This window comes from Hypomesus transpacificus, chromosome 7 (assembly GCF_021917145.1).
Source record: "Hypomesus transpacificus isolate Combined female chromosome 7, fHypTra1, whole genome shotgun sequence".
Lineage (NCBI taxonomy): Eukaryota > Metazoa > Chordata > Actinopteri > Osmeriformes > Osmeridae > Hypomesus > Hypomesus transpacificus.
Genome location: NC_061066.1, coordinates 4,318,460 through 4,341,198, shown reverse-complemented (window position 1 = coordinate 4,341,198; position 22,739 = coordinate 4,318,460). Strand labels below are relative to the sequence as shown.

Genomic DNA, 22,739 nt, shown 5'->3' with positions numbered 1-22,739 from the left:
TGAGCACAGTTGCTTGCTTTACCTGAGAACTAACTCATCTTTCTTTCATATTTTTTTTATCTTAAGTGATGCCTATATTTTGAGAGTTTGACACTTTGATGATTCCAATAAAACTTTTGGAAACTTCACAAAGTACTTTGTACTTTGACTTAAGTTTGTACTTCTGCAGTGTATCTTGAGTCATACAGCTGGTAGATTCACAATAGGTGTCATATTCCAACCCTATACGAATTCCTGGAAAGCTTTGATGTTCAATCACAATGCATTTCCTAGACTTCAAGGCCGTTCTGAGAATATTATATCAGTATTGTGTCATCAACACACACACACAACAGGGCACATTCGCACAAACTGCCACAGGGGAAGGATCTCTAGTTTTCATCACCTCATAGAGTTGGCCTAAAAACACACAAAAGCTGGAAAGTAGGGAGAAGCTGGAACGGTGAACCATACTTCCCCTGTGTTTGGCATAGCCTATTTGTCTTTTTCTTCGTAAAACACTTCCATGTCACCCCAAAGCAAGCTGGCTTAGGAAGACCATGTTAGTGGTTTCCTTTCACTCATTTACCCCTCTTTCTCTCTCACACACTCACTCACACTCTCTGCCTGTTTGGGAGTGAAGTGAGGTTAAATCTATCAGCACTTGTCCTTAACTCCATTACGTAAGCCCTTGGAAAGCCGTGCTTGCCATTTAGCTCACACACCTGGGGTGTAAGCCCTTTTGTGGTCTTCTGATGCCAAGGCCACGGTGATACCTGACCTGCGGTGTAGGTCATTCGGGGAAATACCCCGAATGGAGTCAAATGTCATAACGCTTGTGCGGTTTCAGGACACATTCGGTGGAAGATCCGACACGACCCCACCCAGTTGATCCCGCTGGGGGGAACAGTAGACTGTCGCGCACGTTTGTTTTTCACACCAACACAGTTGTGACCGGGGGGAACACAACAGCTAGACAAACGGAACACGAGACCCATGCTGAGGGAGAAAGAGAGGGTAGGGGCGGGGGTAAGAGGGGCTGCAGGGAGCGTGTGCGGCCCGCGTGGGAGAGACACTCGCGGAGAGAACGAGATCCCATGACAACCGTTGAAGCCATCTTCGGTCGGTTCCATAAAATTGCTCTTCTCTTTTTTTCTTTTTTTGGGGGAGGGGGCGGGGGGGGGGGGGGGGGGGGTTGTTTGTGTGTTAAGGTAGAAGAGCCAAACCCTATCATTACGGTGACAACTGCCCACTTTGCATCACACACCCAAATGCTGTCACCCTGCGAGTCTTCCTCTTTAAGTAGTGTGTCTGTGGTGTTCCCTACCCTGCGAGTCTTCCTCTTTAAGTAGTGTGTCTGTGGTGTTCCCTACCCTGCGAGTCTTCCTCTTTAAGTAGTGTGTCTGTGGTGTTCCCTACCCTGCGAGTCTTCCTCTTTAAGTAGTGTGTCTGTGGTGTTCCCTGCACACCCTCCTGCAGCTCCTCCCCAGGAGTACTATAGCTTCTAAACCACACGCATTCTCCATGGATCCACGTGGCCTTCAGTGACCCTCGATCAGCCTGTGTTATTCCCACTTTAGTACGTCAAGTATATCATGCCCTTATCATGCTGCTCCCACTGTGATTCCTTCTACAAATCATACACTAAATCATGCTCGCTCGACAGGATTTAAGCCCTGAGCCATGTTATAATCTATTCAGCTGCGGTTCTGTTGTTGGTTTGATTATAATACTTTCATAATGCATGCCCCCCCCCCCCACAACCTCTTGTCTCTGTTTGTTTATCCATGGTGGTTAAAAAAAAAAAAAAAACTAATTCAAAAAGTGTTTCCTGGAATTGATGCAGTTTACTGTAGCAATAGATTGTCAGTGGGCCCCAAGTACTGATATTCATTCTAATCTGCCCAATGCAGTGGGCTATTTTTACATCTTGAACACAAGGAGCCACACGGAGCAGGGCTGAATTCTTGGAATTGGGAGAGGAGGGGTGGAGCAGTTTGCAGAAATAGTTTGTAATACATCTTAAAATCTCCTTAAGTGTTTGGCGTGAGCACTAAATAAGTGCTCGCACAGACACACCACACACACAATCAAATTGAGGTGACTAATATGATAGATTCATATGACTTTAGACAGGCTGTTTAACGTTCAAGCCTGTGTTATGTTTTTGGGTTCCAAATCTGTTTATGTAACCTGAAGGCGCAGCCTATGGGTGACTGTCACGTGGAGACAAAGTGTGTATCATTGGCGAGGGAGACTGCTTTATATGTCCCAGTGCAGAGTGGATGTAAATGAATTCCTCTTTAGCCTTCAAAGCTTGTGTTCTGCTCCCACAGCGCTGTGAGCCTCGTTTCCCAGAAGAGCATCTGCCTTCTCAGTACCACTCTGTGCGTGCCTCTGTTACATATTCAGGCGCACATACACACACTTGACCTCAAACACAAACGCTCACATGAAAACAGTCATCAAGTGGCAAACATGCTCAGAGCCCACGCGTAAACACACGTGCGCATGCACTGGTCGCCATAATGACATCATGCGCCAAGCCACCGGGCACCTTCCGAGTTCCCTCGAGCTCGCGCACGCCCGTGCGTGTGAGCGCACACACACGCACAAACACACCCCACAATGGGTTGCCTTGTTGATTAGCCTAGGACAGGGTGTCTTCTTACTCTGCTGAAGGAGGTTCAAAGATGAAGGGAGGAATTTTCTGCAGGATTACCTAGCCACAGCCAGTTCCCCAGAAAGAACTTGCAAATGAAAATGACTTTCCCAGAAACCTGATTAGAAGGAAGTGGCAAAAGGCCAGAGAGCAGGGATCTGCTGGCTGTGCAGCATCTGTATTAAACACATGCAGAGAGAGAGAGAGAGAGAGATAGATTACTCTCTTACACATTCATACAACCATAATAATGATAATAAACCCTCACACACACCAAATAATTTCAGAATTGCCTTGGTAGTTCTAATGTAGGACATTAGATAGTAATGTTAGAATTTCCCCTCAGAGTTTTATGAAATTAATTCAAATTCTGTGATCTTGTGTCACCAGTCACACACAGTGGCATTATTTCAAACTCAATGATTGTGTGCGTGTGTGTGTGTGTGAGAGAGAAAGGGAATTATGGTCAGGAACCCGTGATTTATGACTGAGATTTATTGAGATTTAATTTCATGTTGTATAAAACCATTTGTTTGCTTCTAAGCTTATTCTTATTTTAATTGATACTTTTTCCCCCTCTTTGGCCTAAATTCCTTATCTGGCTGGTGTCAGGCTGTGTGTGGTTGGGCCCATATGTAATCATCCTTTATCCGTCTCATTTTTAATTAAATGTTTACGTTTTAGCAATAATCCGACCAATATAATCCCTCTAATCTCTGAACCCAAATTGTTGACCGACCAACGAGAGGTGTTATAACTGCTCTGAAGTGATTTATTGTCTCATATGCAACGTGCATACTTCCACAAAGTTGTTAACTAGGCCTACATTAGTTATGTTTTTACTCTTCATTTTTCAATTTGGTGGATTTTTTTGTTCAAACGTTATTGATGTCATAATTATCTGGCGGTCATAACAATGTTCGTCATCATCATCATCACAATTTGATAGTTTGTGCAGGGTATCGGTACTTCATAGGCTCTCTCCTTGGTATCATCCAGTCAGACAAATGTGTTGGTAGAAACGTCTTGGGGAGCAGTGAAGTAAATAAAATTGCATTTGCGTGACAGTCAAGAGAGGGGGGTATGTTTACTTAGTAAACTCAGAGAGTTCAAAAACACACACCCCAAGGAGAGCCAAGTGTTTTTCACATACGCACATTTCCACGTGACCTCACACAAAATACACGCACACACTGCTCTTATAGACACAAATAACAATTATCTTACTGGAAAAAGATACATGTTCGTTCTCTCTTCCACACGCACACAAACACACACACACACGTGCGCGCGCCCCCACACAAAGATTCAAAGATATATTTGGGCATTGATGCAATTGCAGATTTATCATAGCTTCTTCAGAGGGGTGGAGCAGTGCACATTCGGACAACTGCTTCACACAAACGCTCACTGAAACATGCATGATGTAGGCTACTCATGTTAAACTTGAGCATCGGTTTAGGAAAACAAGGTTGCAGAACCACACTGAAAGCCTACGTTACGTTTCTTAGGATGTGGTCACGCGATTTAGATTAAGGTAAAATTGGATTTCTCATGTTCAATTATTACAGTTGCAAGTGAGAATAACTGCGGAACCCGAAAGGGAGCAGCGGGGGGCTGTTTCTCAGAAGCCTTCCGTCAGTGGACCCAGCGTGGGGAAATTAGAGGTCAGATTTGGAGGTTATTGAAAGCAGCTGCCCTGCTCAGCGGTGATACATTTTCTCTGGACCCAGGCCATCCCCGCTGTCAACCACGGCCGTGAAAGTCCTCTCCCCAGTAAGATACGTCAGGCCGAGTTCCCTGAACCCGTTTAGTAATGAGCATATGGACTTCCACAGTGGTGCTCCAGGGATAGCGGACTCCTGATTACACCCCATGTCTGGGCTTTCCATGAACTGCCAGATTGGTTGAAAAAACTAACGTTTTAACTACAGGCTGTAGCAAATTCGAGGTCAGGGTGTCTACTTAATCAGCTATCGCAGACCGTTTATACAATGCCTTGCTGTGTTTTATTGGGGACAATAGCCTACTGTAGCCTAAGCCTATAAGTGGATTTCTATATGATGGAGGCCTAGACCTGAATAGTAGTAGCCTTGAAATCAGCTGTCTTAGGTAGAAACTTTCCAGTTCAGTTTGAGAGATAGGCTACCCCATTAACATGCATATCTTCCAAAAAACAGTGAATTAAACAAAAAAACGAAAACACTCACACTCCTAAAGCCTATCAGGTATTGCATGTCACAAAATATTCGATTCTTTTTCGTGACTATTTCACTAAAGTACTGTATGTGATACTGGATTGGGTATTTCATTTGGCATTGTTTCAATGCAGTCCATCTATTTGGAAGCGAGCCTGCAGCAGGTTATATATATATTTATCTGTAGGCTACACCGCATAACTCAGAATATAATGCTGCTGGTAGCCTAAGCACTTTCTTCACAAGGCTCTGCTGGTCAGTGTCTTCACAGAAGCTCACTAGCTGGATGTAGCCTATAGGTTCTCAGAAGTCTGTCCTTGGAGCTTCTAGATGCAGCAGACTATCTATTGATCTTTCCACGAAGGGGGCGTCCTGGAATGCGGTCATTGCAGTTGCTATGGGGACTGCATTCCTCTGAGGATAGGTGGATGGGTAGAGGAAGAGAGTAGAGGAAAGAAGATGTATGATGTTGCATGTCATTGTTTCAATGTTTATATTATGAGGATGATAAATGGCTCAGAGACTAGCTTGTGGTCAGACATTCAAGCTTATGTAGCCTAGCCTACATTAGGCTACCGTGGTTGATCGTGGTTCATATTTAGTAGTGTTGAGGTTAAATTCGATTTTAACATGAGACAGTTGTAGCCTAGAAAAGAAGCCACTATGTCCAGTCGTTTTATGATGTTACAGCGCCATCTTCTGTTTGATATATAGCCTAACTGCTGCACCATCAATCTGTGATCCATACCTACTATTACCTACTATACTATTACGAAACTGTATTTTTTAAATGTTTTAACGGTTTGTAATGTTTTCTTAGTCTACCTCAATTCTGATTTGCATGCCTACCCCAGGACGTCTGTGTGCCGCTGCAGTGGCTATTATAGCAAGGACAGAAGAGCGCGCGGACATGGAATTCCTTGGCACGCATCACTTTGTGTTTCCGGTTAAACTGCGTTGATTTTACGAGCGTTGATTGGGATACTGCGTTTATATTTTTCTGGGATCATCAATCTAAATGAATGTACTGACTATTAAAGTAAATTGTTCAAATTCAAACTTCAGATTTTACTGGGACACCGCAGATTTATACTAGGGCACGTGCCCAACTAAAAAGGGTCTAGAGATGCCTCTGATTCTAGCACCTGAACCCATGTCTTCGCTTGCCATGGTATTGCATCTCGAAGAAAACATATAAAAAGCACTTCGTATCTAATACCACAGGGTGGCAGTATGCACCAATTAAGCTGTATGCCGACACTTTGTTTATTTATTTATTTATTTGCTCCATGCCGACACAAACTACACACGCTGCATGGTATGACGTCACGCCAATGATCAGTTTTATTTCGATGCTGGAGGAAACCACTAAACCAAAATAATACAATAGTGCACGCTCTTAGACGCCTGCACCCTGATCAAACTAATTATTGTTTATATAGGTAATGCATATTGTTGTTATATTGGCAGAATATTGAATTCTGAGTGAATTCTGAACAAAAACTAGCAAACATGGTTTGTATTCCTAGATGTAGAAAAGGGTATTTATATTTTCTACTTAGAATTCCATGGGGCAGTCTTCATTGAGCAAGATCCCTTCCATGCAAACATCTGTTCTGATACATATATATACACACATACATACACACACAATTGCAATATTCGGATTTATTCAAAACTATTTACTTTGAAAGACTGGACATCAGTTTTTGTTCAACAAAATCCCTAACATTGACCAAATCCCTCCTCACTCACACACACTCACACATCACACACACACATCACACACACACAGGGATCCCATGTCTTTGACAAGTGATTGTCAGTTGACTCAGACTGAAAACAAGACGACCCCTTTGTCCGAATTCCTCTAAACCAGCGATGCAGAACAGCGTTGTCCTCCAATGTCACTACAGCTTTAGTCTTAAGAAGGCAGCTAAATATCTCAGATCTGATGGTTTTCTTGGATCAAGCTCTGCTGAACACCAACTATCATTATGGTCAGTTTGAAGTCTGTCACTGATCATTGGTACTCTCTCATTGGGATGACCAATCTTGTATTTGTGACCTTTGTTGTCAAATATGAGCACAAAGGAAAATATACTTTTACATTCAGGAATTCACTTTGTTGAAGGAAATGTAAAAATAGTCACTTAACAGAACTCAGGGTAAGAAGTGTTTTCCCTCCCTGTACTCTCATTCAAATGTGTCATAGCTGGAGGGAAGGTCACCTGCAGCCTTTCATTATCAAAACGAATATCCTTTTGCTTTTCCTTCCCTCTAAAATGTGTTTGTGCTGACAGTGTAGGTTACTGGCTGTGTTTTGAAAACAATATGGTTCAAGAAACGTTTTAGGCTTTGGGAAGAAAGGATAATGACTGGGTTGAATAAGCAAGAAACAAATAGGTCTCACGCTCTGTTAGGAGGAAAAAAAGGTTCACAACTATAGTGTTGACACAAACATCCCTTTTGAGAAGGATGGTTTACTGGAAATAGATTAAGACTGAACCTCAATTATAAACAGAGCTGTATGTGAATAACTCTTGCCTATTCCCAATGTGGAGTAAGCCTATGTAGAGTTTAGCTCATGGTCCAGCTACCAATGTCTGTATAACACCAATCAAATCAACAGTTTTGTCTTTGAGTCAAGTCATTTTATTATAAACTCTTGTAATTTGCTGAATACAAAGGATCTCATCCAAAGTAACACCCATCCCTTTTCTAACTTGGCAACTAAAAAACAACTTAATTAAAAATATGTATTTTTCCCATGAAATTAAGTACAGTTTGTTACTAACAAGTACATGGGGACCACTACCTTTGACAATAGGCTACAATATGCGACCGTAACAGATTGTTTAGTCTCCCTGAATTATTTTAAGATAAAGTAGAAATCAACACGAGGCAACAATTTCAGGGTATTTAGCTTTAGGCTACACTTAAAACGCAGGCTACACTTAAGATGAGCCCATCATGGATCCCCATTATTTAAGGCCTACTTTTGCAGGGTATCCTCCCCCAACCATGGATTCATACACAGCTCCCCATAGATCCTGGTTCTTGTGCCCCAGTCTCTACAAGAGAATAGGGCGGGGCGTAGGAGGAAAGAGAGAGGGTGAATGCAGTCTCTGTCTTACAGTGTGTGAACGTTTCGTCCCCAAATGATGGCCAATGCCGCGGTCTCTCCATCCATTTCGCCAACGCGCCGAGGATATTAACGGCAATTGATGCGTCGACTCATATGTTTTGGAAATGATTCGTATCGACGTTCTTTGATACCAAAACATTATGCTATCCTAGAACTGTCCACAGTCAGACGTCGGTTCGGTGAACCAGCTGTGTGAGTGGTGACTATTGTGAGCCCGGGGTCGGGTGATAGCGCTATCGGTCTGATGCTGCAGAAAATTCGCCATTGTTTGGATGAGCAAGTCGCTGGCCAAAGCTGAGAATAAAAGACTTGTCTGAACCCCTTAAATTGAAAGCTACCATGCTCTCAGCGCTGCTTTATCCGATATATCTTCTATGCTGTATTCAGGTAAGGGAACACATTTATGGCCCATACAACAATTTTGTCTATCAGTTGTGATGGAGCCAAAACGCTCCGCATGTCTGGGATGTTGAGCGAAGCATGTAGGCTACCGTCTTTCGTGGAACATTGTCTGTTGTCTGTAAATGTGACTATTTCTGTAAAAAAAAAAAAAAAACAATCTAAAAGTTCTTTAAATCTTACATGATTCATATTATCATGTAAAATATGGTCCAGGTCTGGATACAACGCGGCATGGCACGCGAAGTAGGCTTCTGTGATATTTCTTCAGGCAAAATTGGGTCATTCGGCTGTGCAAGAACTGTTTGCCGTGATTCCGCTGCACGTCAGCTCAGCATCTCAATGAAGTCATGGCTTGCTGGCCCGAGAAGAGTAAAATAAATATGCCCTTGCACATTATGGCAGGATACAAAACCTGAAATGAATGCCCATTGAAACAAAGACGGTCATCTGGCTGTATCCCACCTGTCGGTGTAACAGATTCCATCACACCCAGACCAGGCCTTAATCCTCATTGAACATGAGCTTAATATGATCCTTCACTGACGCCAAAGCTGAAAGGAATGATTTGATATAGTTGCAATATCAGTTGATATTGAGATCTTTACTGAACCCTCCACTCCAATGCTACCTTCTTTTCAAAAAGGCCATGGTACCCCCCCCCCCCCCACACACACACACACTATAAATAGTGGTCAATATACTAACACATTGTTCATGATTTTTAAAAGATCTAAAATATCACACCTTGTTATAGAAAGATCAAAATGTCCCAATAACTTCTTATCTGAAGTAGAATTGTGATTTTTCAATTTCCTGTTAATTTCATGTGTCATAGTGGTGCTACGTTTCATGAGCTGTAGTAACACTTCCTCAAATGCCAATAGATTGGATGGTGGGCGTTATGGATTTTCGAGCCTCCATCGCCAACCTGTTCTCTGTCTACAATTCCAGGGATGACATCATTATTTACGCCTCAGCGCTGGCACCTGAGCCCCGTAACCATGGCGATAAAAACAGCCGAATGAGTCATTAAAGGTGTTGCCAGGTCGGTCGGTCGGTCGGTCTGTCATTCAGTCGAATGCTTACCAGCGTCCTCAAAGACTGCCATGTTGTTGGAGGAATGGTGTCTTAATGGGTTTGTCCAGCCATGCCTCTGAAAGTGTCACCCTAAAAAGCTTGCCTGGTCTGTTTCTGTACACAACCCTTATCTCCCAATCAGCAGAAACACACACAGAGTCAGAAACCGTTACATGTAAGTGTCTGCTAAATGACTAAATGTAAATGTAATGAAAGGCATGTGTATATTGTGACAAGATCACGGATCCAAAAGGAAAAGTGTTGTCAATTTTGGCTGTATGACTGTTGCTTCAACTAACTTAGTTACTAGGGTATAATAACACAGTGTCCACAGTTTGGGATTGGGAGGATGGGATTTGAAGTGTTTTAGCTCTGGTGTCAGTGAAAAGCCCCTTTCTGGACCAAATATAGAACAATGGAGATTGTCATCGAGGATAAAAACCAGTGGATATTGCTATTGCTGTGGATTACTTTCCTGCTTACATAATGCAAACCATGGGTCATCAGGGTTGTCTGTAAACAGAGTCACAGGCTTGGAAGATTCACATTGGAGACAGCAGGCAACCATGACTAAGTTGAATCCATATTTAGGACGGTTACACTCACACACATTGACTCACCAGCATTGCCTTAAGTTGCCTGTGTTTCTTCCTATGAGGGCTGATTTAATCTTAATAATGACTCCTTTAACAGTACTTGTTGTTGTCTACGTTGAAGCCTTCCTGTCTAGCGGCTGATGGCTAAAAGCTGGTCGCCGCGCATGCTTTATGGAGACGAGAGACAGAGACACGAGTCCTTCAACCCCCCCCCCCCCCCCCCATTGTGTTCTGGTCCGAGCAAGCCGTGGCTTCCCCCTTCCCATCGTTTCCTGAAGGAGAAATAAAAGCTCTGCTATCCAGGGTCCCCTTTCTGCATGGATTACCTCGCTTTCTCTGCCATGTTTGGGAGTCAGATGGCTGAGCGGGTAGAGCATCGGGTTAGTAATCTGAAGGTTGCCAGTTCGATTCCCGGCCGGTGCACATGACGTTGTGTCCTTGGGCAAGGCACTTCACCCTACTTGCCTCGGGGAGAATGTCCCTGTACTTACTGTAAGTCACTCTGGATAAGAGTGTCTGCTAAATGACTAAATGTAAATGTAAATGTTTGATTGAGATTGGTGGTGAAAGCGAGGGGACGGATTTCGTGCGGCTTAAAATATGACACTTGTCTCCTGTCTCCTTGATGAATTCTTCCAAATCGACCTTAAAAGCGGAGACTTTTGTTGCTGCGCTCCTCCTTTTGGCCAAATGCTCCTCTCCATCTCATTGCTCGTTGTGTAATGAACAGGCCTCCTATATTTGGATGGCCCATATTGGCCCCTGTTACGTTAATGGCCATCCAGCAGCAGGATGCAGAAGACATCTTTCTCCACTCACGGAAGATGCTCCGGACCCATCTTTGAGACTATGTTTTCTCTCTTCCCAAAGAACAATTTCCATATTATGTCCCCCCCCCCAAAAAAAAACACACAAAAAAAAATTACTGACTGAGTAGATTACAAGCTTAAGTAGGTTGTATTAGACTGCTTCTGTTTTTTAAAAGGCAGTGCATTGCGCTCAAAATGACGAGTAACTGTTGGGTCAAAGCAACAGACTTAATCCCCACCATATTCCATATGGGTAGCTTTGGCTCTGTGATTCATGATCTGATTACAAGCCCACGATGTGCTCATTAGGTAATGATAGCAGCCTCCTTCAACCTGAACCCTCGCTTTACAGCAGATGAAAAACCAATCAAGACCAGCCACCTGGGATTCAATCTGCTGCTTCTCCTCCCTCGATCCCTTTGAACCCAACAAGCGGCCAAGAGGAGCGTGCATGTTAGGAGGTGGAATGGGGGACGTGACGCCATCGTGGGGAACGAGATGTTGGGAATCCGACTTCGGAGATGATGATTCGTGGAGTCTACCAGGCAGTTCCAGTGGAGCTCACTGAGAGCGATGCTCTGCTGTCATGAATAACACATCACATATCTTAGTGGATGAGCTTTGATTTGCATTTATCGACTTCATTTGGTAGATTCGCTGAACAGAGAAGCCTGGTCATGCCCATACAGCAGATATGTATGTTTCTGTAGGAGTAACAGCGCGGCAAGTTAACCTTAACTAGAGATACGCGTCATACCATGGGTCACATGAGAACTTGACAACGAATCTGCCGACTCTCGTTTTTGCCGTCGGAAGACCTATCCTACTCCTCACGTTTTCCCCTTGAACTGTTGCAAGGGAAAGCGTTCTTCAAGGAAACAATACTGCAGCCTTCCAGATCCTTCCTTTGGCCCCCTTTCTTCCTTTCACAGAGGACGTTGAATGCCCTCTCGTTTGCCTAATTCACACTGGGCATCCCGGGCTCATTATCTCTGCCCCCCCCCCCCCCCGCGGGAGGGAGGCGGGAGTTGGGGAGGCGAGGTGGGTGGGGGAGAGGTGGGGGGGGGGGGGCAAGCTTGGTCTCAGTCCAACTGCGCGGACGGAGACGTTGGCATCCACTCACCGGCTCTCTTCGACCCTGTGTCCCCCTTGCCTGGGCGTGTCATTTGAGTCAAAGGTTCATCAACAATGCTGGCTCCATTGCAGCAGCTCAATAGTGTATACGTGTGTCGCTGTCATATTACCCCAACTGCACAATCTGTGTCAGGTAAGACTTCCGTCGTCCGTTGGAACGCATCGATCTGTCCCTGCAGAGTCACAACCCATCTAAAACATGCTTTAGCCAACCACGCCCCCCCCCCCCTTTCCCCAGAGGATTAACACAGGCATCCAGGGGAGTCAAATATCTGCTTGCTGCAGTAGGGAGGGGGGGAGGTAGGGGGGTTGGAGTAGGAGAGAAGAGGCTCTATCTGAAACTGTGGAGGCCTCTCTCAGGGTGGCAGCGACACCCACCCTCAGGAGTGTCACATCCCCCCCGATCCCGAGTACCCAGGGCACCGTGGGAGGGGGCGGGGGGGCGCTCAGGACAAGAGAAGAAGAGAAACGCTGACGCAGCCTGTCGTCAATTAGGGGCGAGCTCATTGATCTTGCCCAGTTGGTGAGCCATTGGCCAGAGGAAGTAGAGCACAGGAAGCCAAAACAGAGGAGTTTACAGGACGACTCCCCGCACTGTTGGGTGCCTAATTGAATTTTGGGGGAGTTTGTATAAGGAGCTATTGTGGTGGCAGCCATTGAGTTTGGGCAGTGAGCGGGCGGGCACCCTTGGTGAAGACTGATTGTTTTCAGAGGGAGGGGTGGTTGGGGGAGTGTGGAGGAGGTGAGGGGGGGGGGCTCCTGTCATCACAGAGCCACAGAACGCCTCACATTCCTCTTTGTTTTGGCACAAAAAAAGGGGGGGGGGGGGGGGGGCGCAACCTTGCAGAGGCGCCGGTGCCTTCAATTAAAGTACACGGCCTCTCATCGGAGGCACCACTCACTGGAGCCTTCTCTCTTTAATGACTTCAGCGGCGACTCCTTTTTCCCCTTCTCTTTCCTTTTAACGAGGGCCGCGTTTGTGAGGCCGTGTTTGTTGTCCACAGCGGCGGGCTGTCTTGCGACAAATGGCGGCCGTCGACAAACCGGCAGCACAGACCCTGTCTCCCTGTTCCTCCCAGCATCTTCGAGAACGCCACCCGCTCGATTCATTATCCTCTGCTATTTCCCTGTGCCCTCATGCATCCATCCACATAGGCTAAAGTCGAAATTGCGATGTGAGAAGTGATTTGCTGCATCTCGGTTCACACTGGGCTATTTCTCTCCAGTTCACTGGTGCCCGTGGACCAACCGGGAGCTCAGAAATAGATAATTATGCAGGAACCATGGAGATGCATTCAACACGACCGGCAAAGAAATCATTTCAATGGGACAGAAGTGATACAGTGCCCGAGGGGTTTGCCTGGTAGTCAGAGGAGAGAAAAGCTGTTCAGGGCTGAAGCCTAGACCGCTGCCTTAGCCTATTTCAGTGTTTCTGCTCTGCATTTGAAATGGTCCGCTTGCCTCCTGAGAAAAAGACTAAGCCTCGTGTGTGTTTGTGTGTGTGTGTGTCGGGAAAAGAGAGTCAGAGAGATTGTGTGTTTGTGTGAGTGTCTGAGAGAGAGTAGGAGAGCGTGCATGTGTGTGTGTGTGTGTGTGTTGCGCCCAGGCTGCACTATGAAACACAAAGAACAAAAGATGGTTTTCCTCCCCAACTCTTAATTCAGACTGATTAATCATTGAGTCCTATGCTTGTATCTACTGAACCAAGTGTCAGTAATCAGAGACCTCAAAATTGGTCCAATCTGTCTCGGGCGGGGTTTGTTAGCGGGCAGCTTTGGCAAACTTGTTTGCAAACACAGATTATTAGTGCACTTTTTGGGATTAACCCAACCATGATAATCCACATTTCACTGTAAAGGGTATTCATATTTATGAAAGTTACGATGCACTCATATCTCCACATCCCTGAGATTATTTGTCCTGTAGCCTTCTCTGGATTTATGTGTCTTTTTCCCGCAAGACATTTATTGAAAAATGCAAAGATTTATTTAGTGCGCCATGTAATCTGGCCACGCTCTGTGTCAAATAAGAAGAACATGTTTTTAAGGGAACATGTCAAGCGGAGAGAGAGGACGGGAGATTTAGTGCAGACTCCAACACTGGGCAGTGTTGGAGTGTACTAATTCACGCAGACTAATGGAGTCTTGACAATCCCCATGCTAGCGAGCTGGGGCTCCTCTATGGGGCTCCCTCTGCTACACCAGCCCCCTCCCACTCCCCATGCAGAACGCCGGCTCGGAACAGAGAGCCCCCGCCCCTCCCCGCCCCACCTACCCCTGCCCCCCTGCCCCCCTCCCCCCCGCCCAGGTTTTGCATGCAAACATTTGCAGCTGCTCTGGAGTGCGACGCCCCCCCCATCCTCCCCCTCCCCGCCTTCTTTCCTTCTACTGGGGGTCAAGCTCTGGCTTTATTCATTCACCCCTTCACCGTGAAGGATTGTGTCTGTATGTGTGTGGATTTCTGTGTGAGCTGAACGGGGGTTGCACAGGGATGTGTTTTGAGGTAGAGATGGTATAGAGAGAGCGTGGCTCGGCCTATGCCCGGGCCCTTCGTCATGACAACAGAACGTCCCATCCAACGTTGGCATGTGCTGCTGAGCGTCCACCGAAGCGCTCCGTCGAATCCCGACCAATCACGGACGATTGAGCCAACGTCCTGGTGCCTGCTCTTATTTCCCCGACGCTGACACAGGATTTCTCCGAGAATCTTGTGTGTGGGCGTGTGTGTGACCCCATAGATGACTGTTTCTGTCGGGTCTTCATCTGCTTATGTTTCTGACACGACTGTCAGATTAGGTTTGGTGTTTGGTGTGTGTGTGTGCGTGTGTGCATGCATGGGAGGTTGTATCTCAAGGTCACAGGGATTCGCCATGCTCCATGGCATCAGTACCACCTCCTCCACTGCTTTATTGATCTTCACAAACTGTGAGTGTCACTTGTGTCCTGGAAAAGGAGGCATCACCTTGGAGATCTCTGTTGTCAGACACGCTTTCGCTTTTAACGTTACTAAAGGTTCTTTTGGCTGAAGGATTGCGTCTGTTGCTCTTGGCAATGTTTTTGTTGTATTTTTTATTTATTTTTCTTTCTGTCGAGGACTCTGGTCTTCGGAAGTCCTGTCAAATTCACTTGTCGCAGGAAAGTCAAGGCGGTGGTCACACATTCAATTTGGTCCTTCAACATAGCCACACACCTATGCAACAATCGTGTGACTTCCACTGCAGGAGTGAGACATTCGCTCCCGAGTGAGCTGCTACGATAACGCCCGGAGGCCCTTCTGTCGCTTCGAGTCGTTGCTCTCGTGGGGGGGGTAATGTGCTGCAAAATTGGACGCTTTTGGCTCACTCGTCGCAGAAGGAAGCAAAGAATTGGGGGCGCACTGCAACATGAGGTCCAGAACATGTGTGTGTAACGTCCGCACCAGACGCGGATCCCAAGACGCAGCGTGACAAGAGGCGGAACGAGCTTAAACATACAGACTGAATGGCGTACGAGTCAGTGATTGGTCTGTCCCAAGGACGCAGAACAACTGTGCATTTCTGTTTCGTGCTAGTAATGGACGGTAGAATATATGTCCTCAAAAGGTTTTATGTCTCAAATGACTTTTAATTGTATCTCGCATGAAAGAGATACAGTATGAGAACAGTATTGCGGCACAAAATGCTCATGAACAGGAATAGTGCAAATATAATACCTTTTGCTTGGTGGAGTTTCCAAAGCCCTAATTAACTGATATGGGAAGATGCATATTTGACCTTTTCTAAACTCCTTTCATCTCCGTGGTTTTCCATGGTCGTGGGAGTTAAACATATTGTGAATGTGAATGCATCCCTTTCTTACGAAAGGGCATTGGATTGAATATAAAAATCGTAACTGAATTTCAATGCGGTATTGTGTTCGGGCCTTATAACCTTTTTTGAGAAGGAACCGGGTAAACCAACAGGAAGTCCAGACAAAGATTCCCTGAAGGTGCCGTCTCTCAACCCGTTTGTCTTTCGGGCATTTTGAATATTTATGTCAACTCCCACCTCTGCAATTAAAACAAGAATATGCATAAATGCTGGGCTTGTTCTCTCAGGCTCTCCTCTCTGTCGTTCTGATGCAGGCGGTGCCGAGACGAGGGTCTACGACTTTCCAAGAATGCCCAATGAATCAGCCCGAGCCATAACAGTTGTGGCTCCGCTGTCCATGTTCGGCATAATTCAATGGCGCCATTCGTTGTAAGAGGGAAGTTGTTTCCGAGTTGGTGTTCAGGGTGTATCGACTCCTCCAGCCTAGTCAGAGCTTGGGGCCCAACCTCACAAGAGTCCCCAACGAAAAAATATTGTGACATAACCCGACTTGTAGTGTTTGCAGTGTGGGTTGACTAGAGGAGGACTAGATGTGACAGACCAGATGGGGGTTCAAGGTAGGCTCCGTTCAGCCTGGGGTGCTTCCGCACAAGGAAGAAACGATTCTCACATGCTCCGCACAGCCCTACCGGAGTCAAGCCCTCTCTTTCGTCCTCACACAACAGACGAGTGAGCATAATAGTAGCTTTGTCTCGCTTCTTCCGTCAACGTTTATTTGTACTCGGCGGGCGTCCCCGAGGAGCAGTGAACGTCTCCAGTTCATCTGACTGGTGGCTTCGCCATCGACACGGCGAAAGATGAGAGAAAGAACACATTCAGCGCAGGGCGAGATCCTCGGTGAGGGAACCTCCTGGTTTCCTGTCAGATGATAACTGGGAGGAGGAGGGAGGGAACGAGAGGGGGGGGGGGGGTGAGGGGGTGGGGGGGTGGAGAGAGAGAGCTCCCCTCTGGGAGGTCATGCTAATCTTATTTTCCCTACGTTTGACCCATATTTACAGGATTCTCCCAGTGATCCTGGCGGGATTCAGCTTGTGATTGAGTGCCGCTTGGCTCTGTTACATCTCTAGAATCACATCGGCCCGTGGGACAGAGCCCGTCTTGTGGACTGATGAATAGACGAGGAGACTGATGGATTAGGTCAAAAGCGGTTGTGTGGCCGCGTCTGTGTTTGTGTGTGCGTGTTGGCTTATCAGTCAGTGTGTGTGTGTGTGTGTGTGTGTGTGTGTGTGTGTGTCTGTACATGCTACAGCCATTTCAGTGTGTGTGTGTGTGTTTGTGTGTGTGTCTGTGCATGCTACAGCCATTTCAGTGTGTGTGTGTGTGTGTGTGCATGCTACAGCCATTTCAGTGTGTGTTTGTGTGTGTGCGTGTGTGTGTCTGTGCGTGTGTGTGTCTGTGCATGCTACAGCCATTTCAGTGTGTGTGCGGGTGTCTTTGCATGCTACAGCCATTTCAGTGTGTGTGTGTGTGTCTGAGCATGCTACAGTCGTTTCAGTGGCAGCCAGACAGGCTCTGCCTGACAGTGATCAATGGCTCGTCTTTTCCTGCACCGGAGTGAAGCTTTGGTCCCGATATATCAAAGTTGCTGGTCTGTCAGCAGAAACCGCACTACTTCCAGGTCGTAAGAGACTTTCCGTCTGAGTCTGGGAGCCAAAGAGCTCCACACATTGATTGATCAGGCATCGCAAACGCACACCCATCATCTCCATAAGGGCGCTACCAACCTTTCAAGGGGTCTGTGGTGGACTGTGCCAAGGCCATTGGTCAAATCTCTAGTTCCCCTGTTGTTTTGCCCACAAACCTGTCTGCCTGCTTATATCGAACTGTCTGTAAATATAAGCCTCAGGGCTTCTATAGTCCAGTGTCTTTAGTTATTCGACCAAACTTTACTGTACCCTTCTTGTCGCAAAGTCTCATGTCGTTTCTTCTTCTTTAAATATAATAAAAGCTCAATCGGTCGACGTATATTGTTGTATAAACATCTGTTCGTTTGGACAGGATACAAGCTTTTAGTCTCCTGTTGATGGCTATCATCTCGATACTTGTACTTACCCAATTTAGTTGGAGAGCAATTGATCTTTCCTCCATCTCGTGTGGGTTCTCACACACACACACCCTTACAAAGACACACACCCTTACACACACGCACACACTTACACTCACACACATGGGAGGCTTTGTGAAATGAATGTTGATAGAGAAGCGCCCTCGTGAAGGACTCGATTGGCCTTTCTAAATGCCTGGCCCGCCACTCCGGCTTAATTACAGCGCTGTGGTATTTGGAGAGCTCAGGTCCTGAGTAGCGAGTCCGCCAGCCGGGGGGAGAGGAAGCGGAGACGAGGAGGAAATGAAGTGAGGCGGCGGCGGCGGCGGCGGCGGCGGGGGGAGAGACAGCCTGCGGCGTCAGCAGCGGCCGCGTGTTTATTGGCAGAAATGAAATTGCTCAGGAGGGAGGGAGGGTGGGGTGTGTGTGTGTGTGTAGGGGGGAGGGGGGGGGGGAGGGCGTAGGAGGTAATTGGTAAATTGACAGGGTGGTCTCACTTTTCCCGGAGAGGAGAATCACGTCACAGGCAGCAAACCCACTTGGAGCGCCGGTCGCCTGCGAGCTGAGTAAAAAGCCGTGCTGTCCTTGAACACGGGCCTCCTGAGGAGATTCCCACCAATTGGGGCCAAGCTTGTCAAGTTACAGTTCTAGACTCGGCGCGTCTCGCTGTGTGGGAGAAGTGTTGATGTAGGGATTCGGGATTCGAGTTGGGAACGCTTGCGGAATCAAGGGGCTTGTGAATTCCTGCCCTGCACATTAGGACTGTTTAAAAGCTTTTATAGGATTTGTCTGTTCTATTAAAGTACCTCAGTGGCCCATATCGAAAAGCACACGGCGACGCAACCCTCCTAATACGTTGATGGGCAAGAAGGTTGTGTAAGTGCAATCGCACAGAAATGGTCGTTGGGTCATTCCAAGCCGCTGTTGTTTCCTGCCATATTTGGCTCTTTTTTTTTTTCCTGCTGAGCGTCCCGTGAAATAATCCAAAAGCAGAGGCCTGGGATTTTGACCCAGATTGGTAATCTGTGTGGTGGGTTTGTCCTGAGGTCTTCCCACCAGCGCTAATCTGCCGGTGGGACCTTCCTATCCCAGAAGGTCACTCCAGATGCGCTGTGCGGTGACACGATGATTTGGGAAAGACAAGCAAGCCAACAGGGATTAGGGAACGCATGAGATTGTGACTCACTGCAAGTAATTCAAGTCCCCAGCCTTCCTCTACCACTGTTTTTTGTACCAGTTTTCCACCACGCTGGTGTCACATTTGGGCTTTACGACCAAGCACTTATTCTGCTGACAAGCATTTTTTGCTAGTTTTTTGTCACTTCAGGGTTTTCAAGCTATTCAAGGTTTTAGTGTAGCTTTTCAATGCCTGGGAAGATTTATTGTGTCATTAAAGGGAAAAGAAAAATAGAAGTCGGCAGGGAAGCCAGCTAACAGGACTAGTGTGAGATGACAAGTGAGTTGGCATTTAGTATGACATAACGTAACAAAGGGCTTATGGTGGACTTAGAGAAAGCTGATATCCAGTTTGTGCTGTTGACATGAAACACACTGAACACACTGAACACATTGAACACATCACTTGATACAGTGATGCGTACTTCAACAGAGAAAGCGTATGCAATCCCATTCCTGTTATGAATTCACAGCAGAAGCAGTCGTAGGCAGTGAGTCTCGTTTGGAAATCCTTAAAGCGATTGTACAACGTCCTTGATTGCACACAGTATTACCCATCCACCCACGACTGCCTCTGATTGGGTGCTTCACTTATCATCCACACAGGACTCGCATTGAGTGGCGGTATCCTTCTAATGGACAAGCTATCTGAACAAAGGCATCTTAATCTATATAAACATTCTTCTTTGCTTTTGTCCTCTGTACATGTGTGTCGTGAGTGTGCGTGTGTGTCGTGAGTATATGTGTGTTGTGATTGTGCGGGAGTAGTGAGTGAGTGTGTGTGTGTGTGTGTGTGTGTGTGTGTCAGTGCACTCCCACCTGCCTGCCCCTTCACCTCTGTGTTTTCATAATGAACAGTTGTCATGTGACACAGTGACAGCCATGGTCAATGGATTTGTAAAGGACACTATTCTATACAGTCTTCTATAAGGGACACTTCTCCTGCACGAAGGCTGAGCTAAGCATTTCAAAAGAAGGACATAAAAAATATATATATATTTTATGTATGTGTGGTTTTGGACGTACAGAATTGTCGTCAAAATCTGCTAGACGTTTACAACCCCGCATGCGAGATGAATGAATCCTAACGATGAGCGTTCATCTTCACAACCTTAATTTGAAATGAGAGTAGCACAGTAGGCTTGTAGGACCCCAGCCAAGCTTTGTATCTGTAACGAAGCTTCCTGCCTCACCTGTCATAAGGTTACACAGACAAGCAATCTCAAAGACGTGAGACGTAGGCCTTAATCGATGACGTAATGATTGAATAAACACCTTCGAGGGACTGCTCGAACACTAATATCAGGTTTCTGTCCCAACCAGTAAAATTACACTCGTCTGAGAGACTTCTGGTTAGCAGGTCCGACATAAAACAGAAATCAATTCCAGCACTTTGTGATCTTCAAAGAGTCCCCTGGCAGCTAGCAGATGCTTGCTCAGCCACCCTGGTCTCTCACCTCGCGGAGAGGGCCGCGTCCCCGGAAAGGTGGGCTCCCATTAGAGATGAAACGCTTGGATGAACACACACACACACACACATGCAAGCACTTACACAGGCACTCACACATAAACTTGCTTTCATACACACATACACACACACACACAAGCATACACATGAACATTCTTAAAAATACACTCCCACAAATCCACACAAGCCCACACTCTCTGTCAAATACACACACACAGGTGCACACACATACACCCACACAAAGATGTAGAGCTAGGTACCGGTGCCAGGGGCCCACAGAGAGAAGGAAGAAAGGCAGGCAGTTCAGAGACTGACGTTTATCGATTGAGTTATCACTTTTATTGGCAGGGACTGAGTCAGTCAAAGAGGGGAGAGGGGTTTGGCAGGAAACCAAGAGATCTTCAGATAGCTGACAACCATGGTATACATCCATTCAGGGATCCCCGAATCCGTGTGGGTCTATTTAGAAGATGGAGGGAGGCCGTGTTCTCTGCACCGGTCTCCCCCCTTTGAATCACTGACGCTGGGTTCCGTGGGGTTCTAGGGGTGGAGAGAAGGACGTGGACTGTTGGAGAAGATGATCTGGATCCTGCATGTTCGGTCACGTCTGCCTTTAGTGCCGTGTAAAAGGGTCACACGGCTCACCGTATTTGTCCTTTGATGTTTTTTGACCTTAAATGTCAATTTCCTCTCTGCCGCCCTGCTGGTCCTGCCTCAATAATTAAACAGATTTTCATTAGGTGTTACCACAGTGGTAAATAATATATAACTTAAGGAAAGTGTTTTTTTCCCCCAACATGTATCGATGAAGTGTTCAGTGAGAGTGAGGTTGAGGTGACCTGTGTGGTGGGAGCAGTGCTGATAAGGATAATGAAATCCAGCGTCTTTGGTAATTAGACCTATCGTACCTGATTGGCTTCTTATACCATGCTAAGCTTGGAAACGTGGGTTAGAAATAGCAGCTTAGATGTCAGGAGTGCAAATCAGAGTCATGTTGACATAAATGAAGGGTAATGATATTTTGTATTTATAATTTTCTCTTTTGGTGAGCCACACTTTAGATTAAGGTTACCAGAACAACCTGTAATAGCAATTCTTATCATAGCAGTAGTTTAGTTAGGCTACATAGAATCTGCAATGTAGTTACACTTCATTACGGTTTAGCGGTGCAAGTTATTACACTTGTGAAACTTGGTATGGTGGAGGTTGGGTTTCCCAAGGGGTAAGTGGATGTTAACATTGATCTTGTTTTAGTAACGCAACCTTCAACTGCCCCTCTACGGCATCCATTTACCCCTCACGCCTCTCCCCCATTCTGTGCCTTCGTAAACTTCATAAATAACCCAGACCGCGCTTACACGCAACACCATTTATTGACATAGCAAATCCTATTTACCTATAATCTTTTGACTACCAGTGTTGCTATGCAGTGACATGGTAGTGAGTGTAACCGTCATGTAAAGTGATTGACTTTTTCTTGACCAAGGAGGACAGCCCACTGTACCGACAACACAGCGCCTGTTTTTTTAGGCAAACTGTTGACCATGGGTCGGCACTGGAACTGTCTCTTTAAAGGATGGCGAACACATGCTTCTCAGCCTCACATGTTGTCATGCCCCCCTCTTCCCCCAATACCCACCCCCCCCCCTGTAGGAGGGTGCCTGTGTATCAGCCCTCCCCCACCCCCCACCCCCCCACTGCTTCAGTTAATGAAAGACTGGCTTATCTCATCGGACACGACTGCCAGTGATGGCCTCCCTAGTAGACTTCAGCATATCAGAAGAAGACAAAGAAGATAATAGAGAAAGTAGCATTGTAGCAAAGTGTCTGGGTAGCTCAGTCAGTAGAGCACTGGGCTTTCAGTCTGTAGGTCTGGGGTTCAAGTCCCTGTCTGGGTGAACTGTATCTTTTCTGTGTCCTGACCGAGGACTGCTCTGGACACCATAGTCTTTGCAGTGACATGTAGAGAATTTATTTTCCTGGATTTGTTGTTGTTGTTGCCAAAAGCCAAGTCTGAGTTTGCACAGAGCTGGCAGGAGCTTACATTACCGCCCTTAAGTAGCACAACGTTACCATGGGGATCTGGCCCACAGGGCAGAGCAATCGCAAGAGAAGAAGATGTTCTCCCCGTAAAGTTCTAGATCTCAGAATAAATAAGCGTAAATATTGCCATTTATCCAGGAGGCAGTGGGAGGAGCA

At 46.3% G+C, this 22,739-nt stretch overlaps 1 protein-coding gene across 3 annotated transcripts in view; it reads left to right on the top strand.

The window, feature by feature from the left end:
- Window positions 1-7,871: 7,871 nt before the first annotated feature.
- ptpro (protein tyrosine phosphatase receptor type O) overlaps window positions 7,872-22,739 on the top strand; it is a 37,406-nt gene continuing 22,538 nt past the window's right edge. For all 3 annotated transcript variants that reach the window (XM_047022555.1, XM_047022554.1, XM_047022553.1), the window contains exon 1: window positions 7,872-8,374. In XM_047022555.1, coding sequence (XP_046878511.1) covers window positions 8,327-8,374 — 48 coding nt within the window. In that variant the 5' untranslated portion in view covers window positions 7,872-8,326. The remainder of the gene's footprint in view (window positions 8,375-22,739) is intronic.